At 30.5% G+C, this 22,156-nt stretch overlaps 1 protein-coding gene across 3 annotated transcripts in view; it reads right to left on the bottom strand.

Moving 5' to 3' along the window:
- Positions 1–661: 661 nt before the first annotated feature.
- The window catches only part of Hmgs (hydroxymethylglutaryl-CoA synthase), a 48,876-nt gene continuing 27,381 nt past the window's right edge, over positions 662–22,156 (bottom strand). For all 3 annotated transcript variants that reach the window (XM_075380192.1, XM_075380193.1, XM_075380190.1), the window contains exon 3: positions 662–8,961. In XM_075380192.1, coding sequence (XP_075236307.1) covers positions 7,931–8,961 — 1,031 coding nt within the window. In that variant the 3' untranslated portion in view covers positions 662–7,930. The remainder of the gene's footprint in view (positions 8,962–22,156) is intronic.

The raw sequence follows: 22,156 nt of genomic DNA, 5'->3' as shown, positions 1-22,156 counted from the left end.
AAAATACTGAGCATACCGTAAAAGTGAAAAAACTAATCGTATAATAAAATCTAAAATATTTTTATACACATGTATATATGTAATGTAATAAATTTTAGAATATTACAAATTTCTAAAAATTTATTTAATTTAAATAAAAAGATACACTTACATATGAGCAAAAATAACTGGTAAAATTACAAAAAAATTCAATTTACCAAGATTTTTTTTTGTTAACTCTAATAAAATAACACATACCTGTAAAGATAAAATTTAACCCTTTAATTAACGGCAACAATATGTTTAAAGTCAAACTTAAAGTATTCAAGTGTTAATCAAATCAACAAAAACTTGAAAAAGTATTATTTATTTACTTAAAGAACCGGCTGGTGTCAGTTTTCTAAGTTAGGTTTGTTTCTTGAACGATGTGGACAGAAAAACAAGCTATGTAATCGGTTACAATAATCAATATCACTAATTCATATTAGATATCGCGATTTTAGACTAACAGTTTGCATACTTTTATTATTTAAGTTTACATATGTTTACTTTTTTATATGTTGCTTTTTTTATATGTGGCAAAAAATACTGCTTTTACATATTTTGGTTTTGTAATATTTTGAAAACAATAGCAAGTTACACTGAGGTAAAGTAAAATATATATATATATATATATTTAAAAAAAATATATATATATATATATATTTTGTTACAAGACTGATATAGCAGTCCTGAGCGACAGATTCCTGCCAAATAAGAAGAAAGTATAATAATGGGAGGAATCCAGAAAGGGGCTAAAAGAAACCATTTTAGTTAAGGTAACAGGCCGTTTAACAATCGTCTTTTGTAATACTACCCACTGACACACAATAAACACTTGTCGTTTAGTGAGAAAAGTTACCGGACCGAGGTTTGGAATGAGTGCGAACGAAAGGGTTCGGTCAATCGTTCTCACGCTTCAAGTTGGGTCCTGTCCAACAGGTAAAGAGGATAGGAGTATAAATACTCAGGAAGACCAGTTAAAAATCAGTTCTGCAAGGAGAGTTGCGACATGAGAGTCTGTGAGGAAGCCAGTGAAGGAGTGAATTTCAAAGTGAACTAAGTCTGCATGGTTAAGATGACATCACAAGTAATGGTTCGGTGAGTTACTGTAATTCTATATTGCGTTACAATATTGTGTTTTGGTAGTTAAGTTGTTTTTTGAGTTAAAGTGGGACAGCGGACAGTATATGTTGATGAATCATTTGAATTTTCAGAAGTATATATATATATATATTTTTTTTTCAACATAATTCACCATTATATAAAATAATTAACAAATAAATATTTAAATCAACTACATACAATTTAACAAAAGGTAAGAATACTTACCTATCTTTCTGTAGCGCTTTCAGAGCTTTAACTCCATCATCAGCAAGTCAATTCTTATAAAATACAAAATTATAAATGAAATATATAGTTTCATGATTAAAAATAACTTTAATTATTATTAACTATTATTTTTATCTATAAGTTTTATTTATAATTATGTGTATTTTATAAAAATTGGTTTGCTGATGATGGAGTTAAAGTTCTGAAAGCGCTACAGAAAGATAGGTAAGTATTTTTACCTTTTATTGAACTGTATCCGGTGGATTTATATCCACCAAAAATTATCAATTTCCTTGAAAGAAATAATGAAAATAAAAATAATTTTGGGAATCAAACAAACCACTCTTTATAAATCAGTAATGCTCCGGTCGGTATCTATTCCATTTTCAGTAAATAAAAGTTTTCCTCGAAAACTTCAGAACATAAAGTTATGAATTATAAAAAAACAAGGCGTGTTGAGGTAAGATATTATTTTTATTTACATTTGTAATAAGTACAATTAATAAAAATTAAAACAAAATGAGGGAATGAAACGGAATTGCTAATCTAAGCAGAAGACTTAGATTTTTACACTGCAAATCTATTATCAATTTTGAGATGTTAATTTTAGATATCATGTCTTTAATGTAAAAAAAAATATTAATAGTCAATTTTGATTATCGATCTGGAATCATTTTTACACATTTTTATTGCTGGGAATCATTCAAAAGAAACTGTGCTTTTTGTTTTAAACTGTGCATACTGAACTAAAGTTATATTCATTCAAATTAAGTTAAAAACTAAATTACACAAGTTAACTTTTCCTAAAAAAAAAATTACCTTTTATTTCATATATTTATAAAGATCATTATAGATTACTTAAACAGAACATTAGACAGCATTAAACAAATTTTATAACATGTATACTGAGAAATATACCACCATTATCACTGAGGGCATACCATTTTTTTTACATTACACACTAAGGGTCATTCTTTCTTGTGTAAATACAGGTATAAATTATTTATCATGTAAATAACAAAACCATAATACGTAAATTTTCATGTGTATTAAACACGTTAATAAAATATCAAAAACATCTGCAAGGTAGCAAGGAATCGCAGTGCCATGAATTTTTTCTGTACTTTTTTGGAACTTGAATTACAGAATAACTATCAAATAAATTCATATATTTTAGAAGTATTCTAATAAATTAAAATGCGATATCTCTTAATTAACTAAATACTTCTACTGTGAGAACCAAGCCTCATAAATATAATGATAATTGTTATTATTAAATAATCATGATCGCACAAGTTATCGTAAATCGCATCTAACATATCATTTAAGTTACTACTACAAAGATTTAAGGCAAAAAAATCTTCAATTTTAAAACCTTAATAAGTTGTAAATAATGTAAAATTACAAAAGTATGTTATTTATAATTAAGATAAATTTAATGCATAAAGATACACTTACAAAACCAAATAACCTTTTATTATAATAACAAATAATAAAACTTTTATTAATGGCTTACAATCATTATAAAAAAAATTATCAAAATGATCTGACCAATTAATTTAAAATTACATTATATCATTTTCTATTACAAAAAAAAATATTTTTAAATAAATATAATATTTCTTTCTTATGACTTTTTAAATATTTTTCAAAGAGCATCTTCAAAAAAATATTTCATTTTGTAATCATTTAACCTTTTCATACTTTTATCACTTTTAATTCATATCGATATTATTTTTACATTATTATAAACTATAACCACTTCTCTTCGTTATTGTCACATTAACTTATTCATTACAATGAAATTCTAAACTAAGGTTTTTACATGGTTTACAAAGATTTCTCTAGGTAAATGTTGGTAGAAATCTTTTTTTGTTTCTGTGAAGTATTACATATATTATTCTTGACTTCATTTATATAATAAAATGTATATATATATATATATATATATACACACAAACACACATAAACACACACACACACACAAAGTTAAAAAAATTGGATGATATATCAAGAAATTTTTTTTTTTTTAAGTGTTACAAGAAGACTTTTATTTTTATTTAGCTGATATTTTGCAATCTATTTATCAGTAATGAAATTTTTATGTACATATTGTCAGATTGGAAGAACAATTGTATGAATGATTTTCCTATAAATATTCTTAACCGGGAATTATTTTCATTCGACTATACTTCAACTAGAGCTAGGACCGACACACGCAAATCAAGACAATTCATATGCTGTGTAAAAGGGTTTTTGCAGGTCAGGGAATCGTCAATAAACTGCAAGCAGGTTTGTATAAAAACAAACAGGGGCATAGGTTGACAATTAACATAAATAAAACATTACTCATGTAAGCAGCCTGTGATCCATAACACATTACTTGTAAACTGCTTACAAGAAACCATTTCCTGTCGACCAGTATAATAATGCTTGATAACTTGTGTTGCCTTATCATTAATGCAAACTACATCCATTATTTGACATTAATTTATAATTAAATATAAGAAATATTTTAATTCTGGTGAAAATATTATACTTGATTGAGGGATATACCATTTTTGGGGATAAATTATTTTTACACTATAAACTTATTTATTAGTTTACTCTATATAAAAAAACAAATACGATATCAAATTTTACGTTTTATATAATGCTAAGTGATGGAATATACTTAATATTTAAGTATATTGTGGCTCAAAATAAAACACTGATGACCGTTAAACCGCTACAATTTAGATTAAGTAGTAACTACAAGGCTCGGTTGACAAATTTTGCACATATATGTGTAGAATGGGAATGAAAAGAGATCTGAACAACGAAATAAAAAATGAATTAAAGTACAATACCTTAGCTACAAAATGCGGTATTTATTTTTCAATATAATCCCTGTTTACACTGATACAGTTTTCCCGACGTGTGACAAATTTTTGCATTCCGTCACTGAAATTTTCTCGGATCCAAGTGGTCAGTCACAGCTTCCTTCACCTCATAGTCAGCGGTGTAATGATTACCTTTGAGATCCCTCTTAAAAAGAGGAAAGAAGTGGAAGTTATACAGAGCCGAATCCAGAGAATATAGTGGATACGGTATAGGCTGAAACCTCTCCTTGAGGTTTCAGCCTATACCATCGGAGAGTTTTCCCATCGTGCACAGATTTTACAGTAACCCAATCGCTCGATAATTGTTCTTTAGATACGCCTAACTGAATAGCAATGTGTTGCTAGGTGATTAGCCGGTCACTTTGAAGCAAATTGTCCACCTCCTTTCAATTTCTCGCCGGTCACAGAAACCGATTATTCGTTGCGAGGTGTATCCTCAATTGTCGGTTTACCGGCTTTACATTTGCGAAATTTTAACACCCACCTATTCAGAATACCGCTGTCAACAGTTTCACTACCGTAAACCGCTTTTAAACGAAAAATATTCATAGGATTTACATTTTCTAATGTTAAAAATTCTGTCTCTATGTGCTGTTTTAACCATGTCGACATATTGGCCATTTTTAACCGCTACTGAAAACAAACTGGTAAATGGATTTCAACACATTATCGCAGGTTTGTAGAGGGGGATTTTAGCTATCACATGTTGACATGCCCGACTTGATAGTATCTTTTGTCTCCGTGTAGCAAGCTAGTATGCAAAATTTATTGGCCGAGCCTCATATGTTGGAACATTATCACGCTATGTATAAAGGGACCATTTTATTATTCAATATCTTTGTTTGATTCTCAGTGATAATAGAAAAATGTTAACCATCAGTAACGCAATGAAGACTTGAACAGGGATATCTAAAGATGCTGCAACACAAAAATTAAAATGAAGTAATTACGACATGAACAGAAATTATTATTTTTTAATAAATAATATTATCATTTATTAATGGAACCAAATAGAAAATGTTTTATGTAATTACCCAAATTAAGATGATATAAATTGTAAAGCAGAATTTCCCTATATCAGGTGAGATTAACCCGTACAGCCAGATGTACTCTATTATAACATAAGTAAAAAAGGAATGAACTATATAAAACCTACTTAACAATTCGTTAACTTTCCTATAGAAATCTTTCAATCGGTGGAAAAAGATTATTTTTTCATCTACTCACAACGAGCATAAGATATCTGTGTTCAGATCTGTCAAGAATCAAAAAATATAATTATATTGCAGATTTTATAAAAGACTTAGCACTACATTTAATAGAACAAGGAGGAATGACGGTCAATATATATCAGTAAATCAAATCATCTTTAAGATAAACACACCTCACAAATAAAATACAGACTTAAAAAAAAATTAAAATCCTATAAGAAAATACAAGATAACAGAAAAAATATGTAAAGAGGCAGGACTGATATCCCAGTATACGAAATAATGAGATAGGATTTTTTGCTGTCGATATTATGAAGTGAAATAGTAGAAATAAAGTTAAAAATATTTAAAGAAATAAGTTGTACAGAAAGGATACAGGAAAAAAGTTTTTACTAGTTTTTTTTCTAAACTTATAATAATTTAAATATATATACATTCATAAAAATATTACCATTGAAAAGACAAAGAATATTACATTAAAATAATACATAAAATGATGCGGTTTGAAATAATATCATTATTTGTTCTTAAACTTAATGAAAATCCTCAATATATTTCATAAATCTGAGCATTTACCCCTTCGTTCTCCACATGTAGGTAATTTGGATGCCTAAATTGAATGAACAAGTCAAATATCATCGAAAGAGAAGAAATGGAAGGGAACAATAATTAGAATAAGAGTAAGTTCACGAAAAGGGTGATCGATTCAGTCAAAGTAAAAGCAGGTGGTAGAAGAAGGGGAAGGAATAAAAGTGTTGAGAAGATGTAGTTTCTTCAAAAGAAAATGTGGAAACTTTAATTGACTTTTTCATTTAGTAAGACAATCTTGGACATAGCTGTTAAGCACAGATTACGTAAAATCCCTTGGCGACCAAGAGAAAACAAGAAATCCGTACTAGTGTAATAATATTACATACTGTAATAACATACTCTATAACATTAATAATAAATTACCTCTTTAGTTCCATTAAATATTATTATAATAAAATAAATGGGCTACCAGCAATCTAGAAGTACTACAATTGATTTACAATGGCCTGGGACATGGAAAGCTATAAGTACATAATAAATAGGAAATCATTTAAGTAAGGAATATTTGTGTATTCTACTTATACACGCAAGTTATTATGAAGTGAATTTTTAGGCAAGTTCCCATCCCACTACATAATTTTTTTTTAAACATTTTATACAGAAACAGAATACAAAATTAAAAAAAAAAAACAATAAATATTATTAGAAATAGTGACAGTTGGGAAAGTAATTTTATACAATACAAATTCTAATGAATTAAGTTTTTATTTTATCACAACACCTCAATAATTTTCACGGCTTATTTAATTCAGTAACTACGGAACATAATCCTTATAAAGCATTTGACATAAATAAGAACAAATATCATTAACATCAGCAAATTTTTTAAAAATATAATAAAGAAAAATTTTAATTTTATAACACCTGAGCATTTTAAATATAATCTAACTTATATACTGATGAAAAGTTGTTATTTTAGAAACATCTGTCAAAATTCAGATAAAATTCCAAGTATTACATATGCGACTGTAAAAAAATAAAATTCTCAACAATTTTAATAACTAAACGTAACTACTTCCTGTTGAATAAATCCAAAAAAGTGATTTGATGGATTTCGCTTTACATATTAACAAATGTAGATCATTCAGCGATGTGTTTTTATGATTACTTGAAATTGCCACGATCTGATTATTTAAAATAATTTATATTCTACCGATAAAACTTTGAAACCGACATTTCTAACAAACAATACTTTTATTTTATATAACTATTCTCATATTCATTCGCATTACTGTATTTATATAATACGAAAAACAGGAAAGCCCATTTTTATAAGATAAGCGTTTCTACTATTAGAATTATTTTGCCAACTTTAGACAGAAAACAGAATTCCTGTACAGGTCCATAAGCAGTCAACAGTCAAACAATCACAACTGTGTGGCATGTGGAAATATAAAACTGAACTGTAGACCGTTCAGCAAAGCAAAAGACTCACTGGGGAGGAGGTAAACCGAGATAATACTAAGTCCAACATAAAATCAGTAACTCATCTAAACCATTACCGGCTAATTATTCCTGAGACAGTAGTATAAAAAATCATTAATTTTCATATTCCCTCTTCCATCACCTGAACAAAAATGACCTACCATAATACTTCAACATAATAAATTACTACTTTCAGTTATAATCGTGCACAAATACATGTAATGATACATATACATATATATATATATATATATAGTCCCAAGAATATTGATAAAAAAACACTACTAAACAGCACCTTTTAAGAATTATATAAATATATGATGTTATAGAATCAGTTTTAACTTTTAACCTAATCACGTGCTAATAGAGAAATAAAGGCCACAACTTGATTTATCGTTACTATTATTTTTTTTTTTTTTACTACACTTGGTATAAATAAAATAAGATTTGATAAAACATAATTATTATATGTTATGTATCGATAACTTTTTTATATAATCGACGATGCTGTTCATCGATTTCATATAAATACCAAGTACCAGGCTGCAATCCATGATTAGAACCTTGTGGTTTATAAGGTGCCTTAAAATGATTCTCTTCACGTATTTTCATAATTTTACAAAAATCATCGGGCGATACTTTGGTTCTTTCGTTTAATGTTTTCTTAATATGCGATAAATTATTAATTAATTTTTTAAGGCCGTTTTCTTTAATTTTTAATGAAAACATAGATGACGCTAAGCCTGAACCGTATGAAAACAGACCGACTCTTTGACCAGAAAGTATATCGAACGGTGTTTCGATTAAATATGAAATTAAACCGCCGTATAATGACGGGGTATACATATTACCGACTTCTCTAGCGATATACAACGACCTAGATGTTTTCTCGTTGAATATATTTTTACTAAAATCCATAAAACCTTTTTCAATATCTCTATCAAAATACGTCTCTTCGAGTTTACAACCTGAAAATCGTTCAAGACCTGTATACAACAGTGATATTTTATCTTTTGGCGTGCGAGTAAAATCGTTTAATACTAATCTAGCTAAAGACTTTTGAACGAGTTTGCAGTATGGCGAATGAAAGAGCATCCCGTTAAAGCTGTTTAAACCGATATCATCGGTATTATTATTAATTTTCATTGATTTTTTACAATAAAGTTGATAACAATTATCTAAAGCGCTTAAATAACACTTAATCGATAATTTACCGTCGACAACAGGATATTCAGACATTAAATTCGGTTTATAAAAATCATAAGCGTGCTGCATGTATGTAGCTCTAAGGCCGCGTTCAAATACAAGAGGCGCATTAGGACCAAGTAACATCGCAACAGCACCGGCTCCACCGGTCGGTCGAGCACTGCCTTCTGAATATATTGCGATATCACCGGCAACGACAATAGCATAACGACCGTCCCAACTGCTACTTTCCATCCATGATATCGCATTAAATAATGCCGATGTACCACCGTAACAAGCATTAGTTGTATCTATACCTACAACAAAAAAAAACAACAAAAAAAAAATTAATAATTTTGAAGTAAATACATACGTTACTTTCAAAGACAAAATTAAGTAGAAGTATTATTAAAGAGGTTAAGATATGAAAAACAAAAATTTATTTTTGCTTCTTAAGAGTTTCATTCGTAAAGAAAAAAATAATAATAAAAGTCATTCCTTAAAATTAAAACTTAAAAACATCGCTTATTAAATAAATAGGAATATTATTCCAGAAAATCTTTACAGAATTTACTTTACAGAATGATGGCATTACCTTCTTCAGTAATGTTACAAACAATAATGATGCTTGTTTTTCAACAAGTTTTTAGACCCACTTAATGTGAGATCAAGATCAAACAGTTACTTAATGAATGTGTCAGTTTTATCAAATTTAATATGTTTATAAACGTATTCGATTTAAAAAAAAAAAATTAACAATCGTTGAGACTGTTGTGTATATTTCCTAAATGTGGATTAATATGACTAATTTAGTGTAATCACTGCCGTTTAACCCTTTGACAAGATCCTTATGTCGGCAAAAACTGCTTTTGTTAATGTTTGTATAACAATGAATGATTTTAACACTTGCTTAACCTGGACCACACAGAGGTCTATGTGGTGACTGTACCACAGTACAGTAAATAATTTGTTTCTAACATAATTTGTTGAGGGCTATAATTTTTTGTCAACAGCTTTTGATAGCAGTTTTAAATAGTATAGTTGTTAAAAAAAAAAACAATAAATGTAGGAATCTTTTGTGTGCGGACCACTGCCTGCACCGGTTTAGTGTTTGTTTATATGTGTATTTGGCACTCGGTTCATTGTATTAAGTTCTACCATTTTATTATGTTATGGTGTAATTTTGAATTCTGATATACTACAAATAATGAATTACATTTTGCTGAAATGACAATTTCAGAGAGTAACAATGTCAAGGTAAGAGCTCAAAGGTAATAAAAATGCTGGTAAAAATTATAGAACAATCACAAATTTCATGAAAAATATAATTTTTTCACGATTGTTTTCTACTGATAATTCAAAGGCCAGTGCTTTACAATTTAAAAATGTTTTTAAAAAATACTCAATAGTACAATTAAAATTCTATACTTCACTGATCAAAGGAATGATGTAACTTATGTATTTCTGGATTACAGTGATATAGCATTTCAAGTGAACCTCTGTATTATGTTTGCGGTTCTGAAACAGTAAAATTTTTTCATTGAAAATATTGATGAAATATTAAGTGTATAATATTTTTGATATTAAGTGTGTAACCATTAATATGTTCCAGATACTTTATTGTGCTATTTCTTCATTAAGTTGTTAGTTGATTTTGTGTGTGTTTGTGTGCGCGTATTTATATGGCAGGCAACATAACATTATAAAGAAGCTGAATTTTGTCTAACTTACCGTTAGACAAAATCAGACAATTCTCTATATTTTTTAATAATATACTAGTATACTTTGGACATAGTGAGGTGTAGGAGGGTGGGTGGTTCATAAGAGTTCATGTTTTGCAATGAATAAGATTGGTGTGCAATATTTTGATCATATGAGAAATGTATGATACTGCCTTATATCACTTTCGTAGAGTAACACGATCGAAATTTCAATGCTAATATAAAAATTTTCTTAATTTAACTTGAATAAAAAAATAATAAGAAAATAAATATTAAGGCAAGAGAACATAAAATATCACAAGCTGCTGAAATTTGTTATGTACGTAGAAAAGATGACAGAGGATGGGCAATATAAGATATTAGAAGCAGACCGACACAAGCCTGGGGAGCTTTTATGAGGTCTGTTAAAAAGATCTGTATAATTCTAGAAGTTTTATTAAATTTTAAACATCAAAAACAAATAAAACTGTATTCAATATAGGCCACACGAGTTACAAATTAGCTTTATTTTACACTTGAAGAAGAAATCAGGACAAAATATTTCATTAGCATAACCTGAAAACAAAGCATTTCTCGACATAAGAGGTGCTACCCAAAAGTTTGGGGAATTTGAATTTCGTGCGCGAACCATTTGCTGGTACGACCTGCTGCCACTAGATGTGGCTAACAGTACTCTTTGTGAATCAGTGTTCCAACAGCTGTGACGGTGAGAAGCTGAATTTTTGACTATCGTGCGGTTGTGTGACGTTGTGTTTTACTGCTTCTGCGAAGTTCTAAATGGCAGATTTTAAACAGCAAAGAACCTGCATCAAATTTTGCTTCACGCTTAAAAAACCGGTGCAGAAACCCATCGCATGATTGTGAAAGCATTTGGTGACAATGCAATGAGTAAAAGTAAAACTTTTTTGTGGTACAAACGATTCAAAAATAGATGAACGACGACAGTCGATGACGATGAGCGTTCAGGAAGACCATCAACAAGCGCAACATCGGAAAGTGCGAGAGGCTATTGTTGCAGGTTGTAGACAAACAATCCATGATGTTTGTGCAATCGTACAAATGTCATACGGGTCCGTGCAACGCATCTTGTCGGACAATTTGAACATGAGACGCATTGCTGCAAAATTCGTACCGAGACTGTTGAACAGCGACCAGAAACAAAATTGCATAGCTGTCTGTAGTGAATTGAAATATTCAGCCAAAAAATTCCCCACCCACCCTATTCGCCTGACCTTGCCCCGTGCAACTTTTTTCTCTTTCCGAAAATAAAATTTCAATTGAAAGGCTGTCGTTTTAACACAATTGAGGAGATTCAGGAAGAAACGCAGAACATGCTTCGAACACTTACACCTGCAGACTTCCAGGGATGCATGCAATTCATGGGAAAAACGCTGGGATCACTGTATCAATGCCCAAGGGGATGACTTTGAAGGAGACAGTGGAATTTATAAGTTATGATAAGCTATTCTATTTTTATGGTAAAATTCCCTGAACTTTTGGGTAGCACCTCGTATGTGAGCAAGAAAAGTCTTATTTTCTTGCTCACATCAATGCCCCAGTTCAGCCATAAGTATTTTGAATCCAAAACTGTACATATATATATATATATATGTACATTATATATAATACTTAATAAAAAAAAGGATAACTAAGTAAACACTTAAGAAATATTACAAAAGAACATTTCTACTAGTTAACAAAAAAAAATTCCAGTACAGAGAGAAACTACCTTAACAACAGTTAACAATTAACCTTCCAGTTTAAATTGCCCACAATAATCTAATCCGTAGGTAATTATATCTACCAAATATATTAATACCTTAAATGGAAAAATTATTCACTGCCGGTATCAGACATAAGAATTAAAAAGACATTTCTAATTATACGTGTGTGTGGAATATAAAGTTTACAACAACAGGACATGGGAAATAAGGTAGTCAGAAAAATAAGTAATAGAGGTTTTTCAGATGTTTTATTGCAAGAGAATGCTGAAGATTAAGTTGGTAATGAAGTTAGGAATGGGAGAAAACATTTTAATATATAATGGAGAAAGAATATGTGTGACCATCTTATGAAAAAGATAGGACTGATGGGTGAGCTTAAGGCACTCAAATTTAGATAAACTTTCTTGATGGAAGTGTAGGTGGTAAAAACAATGACAATAGATAATAAAAACACAGATAAAATTAGAATATATGAAACAGATAATCACGATATGCTGCATTATATAAAATTAACATCGAGTATTAAGCAAAAAATCTACTTAGGATTTAAATCTGGTTTCTAAAGCAACACTGAACAGATGATTTTTTTCCACAGATAAAATCTAATGGAAAAAAACATAGAAATACAAATCGATTTCAAATTAAAACATTTTATGCACATCACAAATGAAACACAATGTGCACACTAGTCAACCAATTATCATCAGGTCTTTGTTGTTTCTATTTGCAATCGGTAATAAAATAATTCATAGTTTATAATGCATGAAAGAAACTTAGGTCAATAATATAACAATAAATGAATAAATAAATAAAAATCAAGGTTATATAATAATAACGATGTTAGAAATGAAATCATCTAGAGAATGATTTTACGAATTTCACACAATAAAATATTTTCTTATTACAGTAATAATCAGTAATTAAAAAATTATACATCAATTGAAATATTTATTAGACTTTTTCAAAAGTTTTTAAAAAGGCCTGTGTATCCTTAATAAAAATAATTATCACATATATGTAATATATAGCGGAAATAACAGAATTAAACCAGTAAATCTACTCATGAATTTATAATAATTAGTTAAAAGAACAACCAAACACGATTAAGTTGAATGATAATGTGGAAAAAATGGAACAGCACTAAATCCATAGACACACGTCAGATTTACATTTCAAAATACTGGTTCTAACATCATATATATATATAATATAGTTATTCTATAACAATATTAAGCATGAAAAATAGTTATATGTTAGAACTTTTAACTAAAAATATAATAGGGGGACCTGACTTGACTCACTCCTGCAATTGGGATAGTAATTTTCCAGAATAACTATTCCATGCACAGCAGTGTCACTGAAGCCAAGAATGAATACCTTCCTCTCTTTCTTCATTGAATCTAACATACTTTTGCAGATTGGTATACCAAATCCACTGGAATGCAAGGTTCAGCTCTCTCTGTTTCCTGTTTAGCCTCCGGTAAATACCATTTAGATAATTCTTCAGAGGATGAATGAGGATGATATGTATGAGTGTAAATGAAGTGTAGTCTTGTACATTCTCAGTTCGACCATTTCTGAGATGTGTGGTTAATAGAAACCCAACCACCAAAGAACACCGGTATCCACGATCTAGTATTCAAATCCGTGTAAAAATAACTGGCTTTACTAGGACTTGAACGCTGTAACTCTCGACTTCCAAATCAGCTGATTTGGGAAGACACGTTAACCACTAGACCAACCCGGTGGGTAAGGTTTAGCTCTAAATACACTCTTACTCCACCAACTGTACTGTGAATGTTACTTTTAAACAAAGCAAATCTGATTAGAGCATCTTGCATCTTTATATGATATTTTGTACGCATCAGTATAAGAAGTACTGAGTCAAAGAACATAAAGCAACTGATTAATGTACTTCTTGATAAGAATCAATGCATTAATGCTATACAGTCAGATCATGATATCTAACATAAATAAAGTCATTTAAAATACATTTAATCCCATCATCAGAAATCATATGATTTCATCTTTCTTTATTTCATAATAAAAATTATTTATTTACCGTTTCAATAGATGAAAAATTCAAGAAATGGATAAAAGGGCTTACAAAAAAGAAAAAACTGTTTCATAATAAAAACAAATGCAGTTTTAACATAGTTGAATTTCTTATATTTAAAAAATGATGTATATAATTTTTAAAAAAATTCAAAACTACAGTTATGGTACATGTTACTTTTTTTTTTTTTTTTGTCTTCAGTCATTTGACTGGTTTGATGCAGCTCTCCAAGATTCCCCCCTGTCTAGTGCTAGTCGTTTCATTTCAGTATACCCTCTACATCCTACATCCCTAACAATTTGTTTTACATATTCCAAACGTGCCTACACAATTTTTTCCTTCTACCTGTCCTTCCAATATTAAAGCGACTATTCCAGGATGCCTTAGTATGTGGCCTATAAGTCTGTCTCTTCTTTTAACTATATTTTTCCAAATGCTTCTTTCTTCATCTATTTGCCGCAATACCTCTTCATTTGTCACTTTATCCACCCATCTGATTTTTAACATTCTCCTATAGCACCGCATTTCAAAAGCTTCTAATCTTTTCTTCTCAGATACTCCGATCGTCCAAGTTTCACTTCCATATAAAGTGACACTCCAAACATACACTTTCAAAAATCTTTTCCTGACATTTAAATTAATTTTTGATGTAAACAAATTATATTTCTTACTGAAGGCTCGTTTAGCTTGTGCTATTCGGCATTTTATATCGCTCCTGCTTCGTCCATCTTTAGTAATTTTACTTCCCAAATAACAAAATTCTTCTACCTCCATAATCTTTTCTCCTCCTATTTTCACATTCAGCGGTCCATCTTTGTTATTTCTACTACATCTCATTACTTTTGTTTTGTTCTTGTTTATTTTCATGCGATAGTTCTTGCGTAGGACTTCATCTATGCCGTTCATTGTTTCTTCTAAATCCTTTTTACTCTCGGCTAGAATTACTATATCATCAGCAAATCGTAGCATCTTTATCTTTTCACCTTGTACTGTTACTCCGAATCTAAATTGTTCTTTAACATCATTAACTGCTAGTTCCATGTAAAGATTAAAAAGTAACGGAGATAGGAACATCCTTGTCGGACTCCCTTTCTTATTAGGGCTTCTTTCTTATGTTCTTCAATTGTTATTGTTGCTGTTTGGTTCCTGTACATGTTAGCAATTGTTCTTCTATCTCTGTATTTGAACCCTAATTTTTTTAAAATGCTGAACATTTTATTCCAGTCTACGTTATCGAAAGCCTTTTCTAGGTCTATAAACGCCAAGTATGTTGGTTTGTTTTTCTTTAATCTTCCTTCTACTATTAATCTGAGGCCTAAAATTGGTTCCCTTGTCCCTATACTTTTCCTGAAACCAAATTGGTCTTCTCCTAACACTTCTTCCACTCTCCTCTCAATTCTTCTGTATAAAATTCTAGTTAAGATTTTTGATGCATGACTAGTTAAACTAATTGTTCTGTATTCTTCACATTTATCTGCCCCTGCTTTCTTTGGTATCATAACTATAATACTTTTTTTGAGTAGCACATGTTACATGTTTTAAGTAACACATGTTACTTAAGGAACTTAAACTTAAAATTCTCCTACTGATCCAAACTTGTTATATTTTTCATGACAGAAATGCATACATCAACTCAACTACTGCTTTACACTGTCTGTCTTAGCAGTTTCCATGACTGTGATGAATTTTAAGTAAACGAGGCCAAAGAGACATTTTTAGAATTATTTTCTCTATGCTTAATATGATATCCGTTATACATCTAGCCCCAATAAAGTTGAATAATTTGTAGTAGGGTTGATGTAATTTGTATTTTAGTGGGCTTATGCTCTTCAAACAAAGACAATCAAAAATTATTTCACACCCTGATAAGATTAACACGGGAAATTTAATACTTTATGGAAATGACATTCCTACTTTCTAAACTTCAACTTCCAAAGATAAAAACCGATCTATTGAGTATGTTCAATAAAATAGAATACTTTTATAATAATTCACAAGTTAAATAAAACTTTTTAAAACCATGGAGTTCTTGACAAACACTCATATTTAAAAAAAAAATTATTCAATTTAAAATTAATAAATAAAAGACAATTTTCTAAAATTTTTATCACTTTTGGTTTTATAAATAGCGTGAATTTCATAAGTTGCCACATGCTTTATTTTTTCTTACCATTTACAAGGGTAACGTCAACTTTTTTAATATATATTGGATACAAATTTCTGATAAGAAATTAAGTTTTTGATTAAGCTGCAATTTCTGTGACTAAAAACACTCCTCCTCATTGTATGAGTGTTTAAAATAAAATATAAAAAGTATTCAATAAAGTAATTCAAACTTTGAAGCTCAAATTTATTTTTAACTTACTGAAGGGTCAAAAATCCCAATTTTTTAACGCTAAAACTATAATATATACAGGCACTACTGGTGAAATTTTGCATGCTTACATTAGAAAATAAAATCTGACAACACAGTTTACGACTTTTCCGTCACGTGACTAAAGCTGCGTTCTGGGAAAGTCCTACAACTGGGGGTTGTTTCTGATGCACGGCTTACACACACAACTTAATTTAAAATGCTTATCATTTTATTTAAATATAATATTTTTTTATTTATTTACTTCAATGATTCTAACTAAAGGCATGCACATACTGCATTTAATACGTGCGGGTGTGGTGGTACTAGCGGTGAAGACTGGCACTAAGTAAATTGATGTAATTTCACAACTTATATAGAACAAATTTCACTTGTAAGGTCAGCAGACTGGTGTAACCGTGAGGCTTAACGCACCAGGTACCAAATCAACCGGGCAATCGAGTTCCGAGACGCTACCAAATCGAGTTACTTTTTTACACTTTAAATATTATTTATTATTTGATTCTACTGCTCACCTGTGACGTCACAATATAGCACCAGATGACTAGAACAGCATCTTTTTGAGGAGGGATGCAATTTTGCATCAATGTTCTTAACAAATACGGTTATTTTTTAATCATTAACAAATGCGCCTAAGAAACATATGACTTTAATTAGGCAAAATCTTGAAACACTGAGGATGACTTAGCGCTACATCAGGTATTGATGCCCGATTTAAAGAAGTAGTCCGACCAAGTTTTGTCAAAATCAGTCCAATAGTACTAGAGATAAAAGGTGATTTAGAGACTGACGCCAAACACACATAAATTTTATCACATTAATTTTTAAATTTGTATAATTAAAAAAAAAAAAAAATTAAAGCATCATTCATAAAAAATACATCTGAACTTTATTATATAGTCCTTATTATATAGTAAAAATCCATAACTCCATTATATAGTCCTCAAAACAATCCTAATTTAACGTACTACAACTTCAGCTATTTGCTTGTTCCAGGATATCGTAGGTGAGGGTATTAATATTACATCTCCACCTATACACTCACTCAGGAGAAACACTTTTCCTCTAACACTTGCAAGATCACACCTACAATCCACTTCCTTGACTGAATATTTATTCAACACTTGCACAATCATCTCTAATTCAAATGATATAATTCTACTATAATTTCCACAGTATCTTTCCTCAACCATCCTACACAGATGTCAGATCCATCATAACTTTGTTTCAGTTACTCCATTAAGCAAAAACCTCTTTGCTTAATTTCTCTATGACCTCTTTATTTTTTAATCAATCCACTCGTATATATTTTTCCAATAATTACACTTCACAAATATTTCACTTCTGCTTCTCACAGCCTATTTTTTTTCTATTTTAGTCTCTGGAACTACTGTAAGGTATTACTTCAGAGGATGAATGATGATGATTATGCGTGAATGTAAATGAAGTGTAGTCTTGTACAGTCTCACGTCGAGATGTGTGGTTAACCGAAACCCAACCGCTACCAAAGAATACCAGCATCCACAATCTAGTATTCAAATCTGTATAAAAGTATAAAACTGACTTTACTAGGATTTGAACTTTAGAACTCTCAGCCTACTTCCATCTCTATGATTTAAAGAACATTCACATGATCAAGATAAGATAGTATATTTTACATAGAAGCTGCTGTTTAGCTATCAGCCACCTAAACTCATTGAGAAAAAAGTATGAAGGAGGATGGGAGAAAAAACAATTGTATAACATATGATGAGCTCCAAAAGCTTCACTAAGAACATGAAACGTTCTTTAATCTACAACAAGCATCACATCTGAACAGAAAAGGGGATACGGATCATGTCCATAAAATCAAGAATATCAACATTCAGTGCCGCTTGAGAGAAAAGCAGATTATTTTGACGGTATACAGAAATCAGCACCTAGCATACAACAAAGATTATCAGATTTACTTTTAATCGCTGCAAATACTAAAATAAACATAAGGAAATTTACAGAATTAGCTATATATTGCTACCACATATATGCCTAATTTAATATTGGCGGACAACATCGGTAGCAGCTCAGATGTCAGCCGAAGCACAGTATATGTATGTGCTGGTACAGCGTCACTCCCGCCGCGCAGTTCTCCCACCATAGAGGCGCTGCGGCCCCATCACTCTGAGGCTCCAATAAATGAGCGTGCACAAGAGTGTTTTTTTAATTCATCGTCAACCACCTCCTGGAGAAGACCAAGAAGAAGAAGAAGAAGATGGAAGAACACAGAAGAAGTTTTCTGGCCCTCAACGTACGACCTCCATCGAAACAGCAGGCCTGACCGGTCCGCCGAGGGAGCCGCTGGACCCAGATGCTACCTTTCTGCTCCAGCTCACCGGGCTTCAACCCAGGCCGGCGGACTCAGCAGCAGGAGCCGGCCCGGTGTGGGATCACTTCGGGGAACCATACCGGTGAAAGACGACTGATGCCGACCGAACACTGCAGGGCTCTGGGGGCCACCAGTGCCAAGCTGTAGTGGGGACCCAACTGTCGCTGAAGGGAAGCCCAGTCTGACTTCAATGGACGAGCTGCAACTGCCTGACTTCGCCGAAGACCAGCTTCCAGACCCAACAGCTCTTCTCAGAGCTAATGCAAAAAAACAGCCATTTTCAGGGCTACCACAAGGTTATAAATTATGAGCTGTCGAAGCCATTCGATGACAACAACCCTTCTCAGGGCTACCACAAGGTTATTAGTTGCAACGAGCTGTCGAGCCAATCGACGACAACAAAAGCCCTTCTCAAGGCTACTACAAAGTTATTAAGTACCACATGCCGCCGAACCATTCGACGACAATCTATAAAACTGGATGTAATAAAACATTTGAAATACTGCAATTTCAAAACATCGGTTAATATACAAAATATATAACAAAAATTTTATATAAAAAAATATATAACAATCAGGAAATATATAACAAAATTTTAAAAACAGGTTTTAAACAACAGCTAGTTTTTTTTTAATTGGGACATTGAACATAAAATGACAACTCAGTACAGAATTATAATATCGATTCAGCTATATTAAATGAAAGAATATTTGAAGGATATAAAAACCTCAAGTTTGTTTTATCATTTATTTAGGTTTATTTATTTAAATGTCGACAAGTTTATTTATACATCTGTTGACATCAGTTTAATAGCTATTCTAAGTTTTTTTATCCACAAATTCAAAAAAATACCGTATATTACCAGTAGAATCCTTTGTCTAAAACTTGTTTAATAATTGAAGGCTAAATAAATAAATTTTCAAACATCTATTTTTGCTTATTAGTAATTCAATAATGTTTTTCTACGTGTTCATTTAGAATGTTGTTTTTATGTGCCGGTTAATACAACTCAAGTTGCTTAAGCGTGTCAAGTTTTTCTCTTTATTATCTATTTGAAACATTTTAACGTTATTGCTCGTTTGCGCGTACGTAACTTGTTTTAATGTTAGTGAAAATGGATTCTTAGCAGCGAGTGAAAATCCTATGTTTTTTTATATCGCTGTGAAGATCTGGCTCGGTTTGATCTACATAAAACTTACAACAGTTAAATCACTGCAAACTGATCCTTCCAAACTTAATCAAAACACAATCCCACATCTAATGCCACAATATTCATTACAGATAAGTGTTTGAAGAAATTGATTTTTACAAGTTTTTACATCTTTAATCTTAAAATAAACTGTGCTATTGTCAAAATGTTCTATATCAGGGTTCCCGGCGAATTTTAAGACTTACTTTTCCTGACTTTTATTAACTTTTCCTGACCAATTTGGTAGGAATTTCCTGACTCTCAAAACGTTATGCTACTGCAGTTTACTCTGAAATATATACATATTATATTTTTTGCAGCCTCCATCATCCCCATAGCTGCCTAACTAATGCATTTTTTTTATTATTCATTATTACACTAATTTTTAAAGTTTATTTTTTAATTATTTTTTTACAATATACATTTAAAATTGGGCTATTTTTGTGACAAAATGTTTTAGTAAATTACATTGTAAAGTAAAAAAAAAAAAAAAAAAAAATTTAATAAGTTTCTTGCATAAAAATGAACATCATGATAACTAAAATTAATACAAATAAGAAATAAAAACTAAAAAAATAAATAAATTAAAGCAGGTTTTAAAAATAATTGGCTTTTTTATTGGCACCTAAGACTGCTTAAACATTTTCACAAAAACTAGCCTACATTATTTGCAGAGTAAACAAAAAGCAATAACTTGGTTTGCAGAAAAGCGCAAAGAAACACTTATTTCAAATTAACAAAGAATATATGCACGATCACAACTCAAAGGAAAGATAAAATCACTGTGACTAAAAGATAAGAACAGAACACCTTATTTTGCACAGAAAAGAAATATTATTAATATTTACTTGAAAAATATTTTATCAATAATATTCTAATAGATGCCAAAAAATAAAATAATAATAATAATATGAGATCTGATTACATATGTATTATTATGAAAGTATAAAACAGAGGGTAATTTCTTTTCAATATCTTTAGGTTCCTAATGGTTTGCCCTTTTCTAAAAGTTTAATTTTGGTGGCTATCAGTTCTTTTTCTGCCAAAATTGTAACTCTCAACTTTTTCCTTTCTTCCTACAGTTTTTTTAATTTCTGCTTGCATTTTCCTTTTCAGGGCTCTATTTTGTTCTGCTTGAGAGAACTTTTCTCTTTTTTCACACACCAAAACATTCTTCACACCATCTTCTAGAGCTTCTTGTTGCAACGAGCATTTTTTTCTAATGAAAACATTTTCCTTGCGTCTAAAATTACATAAAAACTTTTTGTTGATGAATTATCATCTCTTTGTGCAAATTTTCCACAAGAAGAGATCTGTTAATGGAAAATCCACATATGAAAATGCAAGAAACATTTTGCAATTTTTCCTAAGTTTATATTTCCTGATTTTTGCTGCCTGTTGGAACCGTGTATATATTTTAAACATTGTTCAACATGGATACCAAAATTTAAACTTTTAAAATTAAGAAAAGAAAATTAGATATGAAGTAGAACAAGACTATGCATGAACAAGACTGTGCATGCTCTACTTAGTGGGAAAGTCTTTTCTGACTGGACAAAACGAGGCTCTGTTTAAATTTACGCTTAAATTTTGTCTGTTGTTTGTATGTTTAGTATAAACACCCATCATTTCCAGTTTGTCCATAGTGTAATTTCTTTCACAAATTAAACCGCATTTCTTTTGAAAAATTAAACAAAAATTGGGCACGTTAAAAGTTCTTTCTCTAAAATAATTGGTCGATGATGTCTAGCGCCTCTGGAAATAGCACTTATGATTTTGTTAACACAGTGATTTTATTTTTTTGACGTCGGCTACAACATCCATCATTAGTTACGATCAAAAATTCCATTTTTTACTTCCGATTGAATTTTCACTTTAGTTTTGTTGGAGAAATCAATCTGTAAAATTCATTACAAAGAAGGGGGTCCCATATGTTAAAGGGATGTCCTTTAACATACATTTTAACAGTAAACCACCTAGAAAGTTTTGCAATATAACTTTATTATTAATAATTTTTCAAAATAATTTCCACGGCATTTATATACTACTGCTTCCTTTGAAACCAATCTTCAAAGAAACCCTGCCA

The sequence above is a fragment of the Lycorma delicatula genome, chromosome 12 (genome assembly GCF_047948215.1).
Source record: "Lycorma delicatula isolate Av1 chromosome 12, ASM4794821v1, whole genome shotgun sequence".
Classification (NCBI taxonomy): Eukaryota; Metazoa; Arthropoda; class Insecta; order Hemiptera; family Fulgoridae; genus Lycorma; species Lycorma delicatula.
Note: the sequence above shows the minus strand (reverse complement) of the source record. Positions and strands in the feature narration are given on the sequence as shown.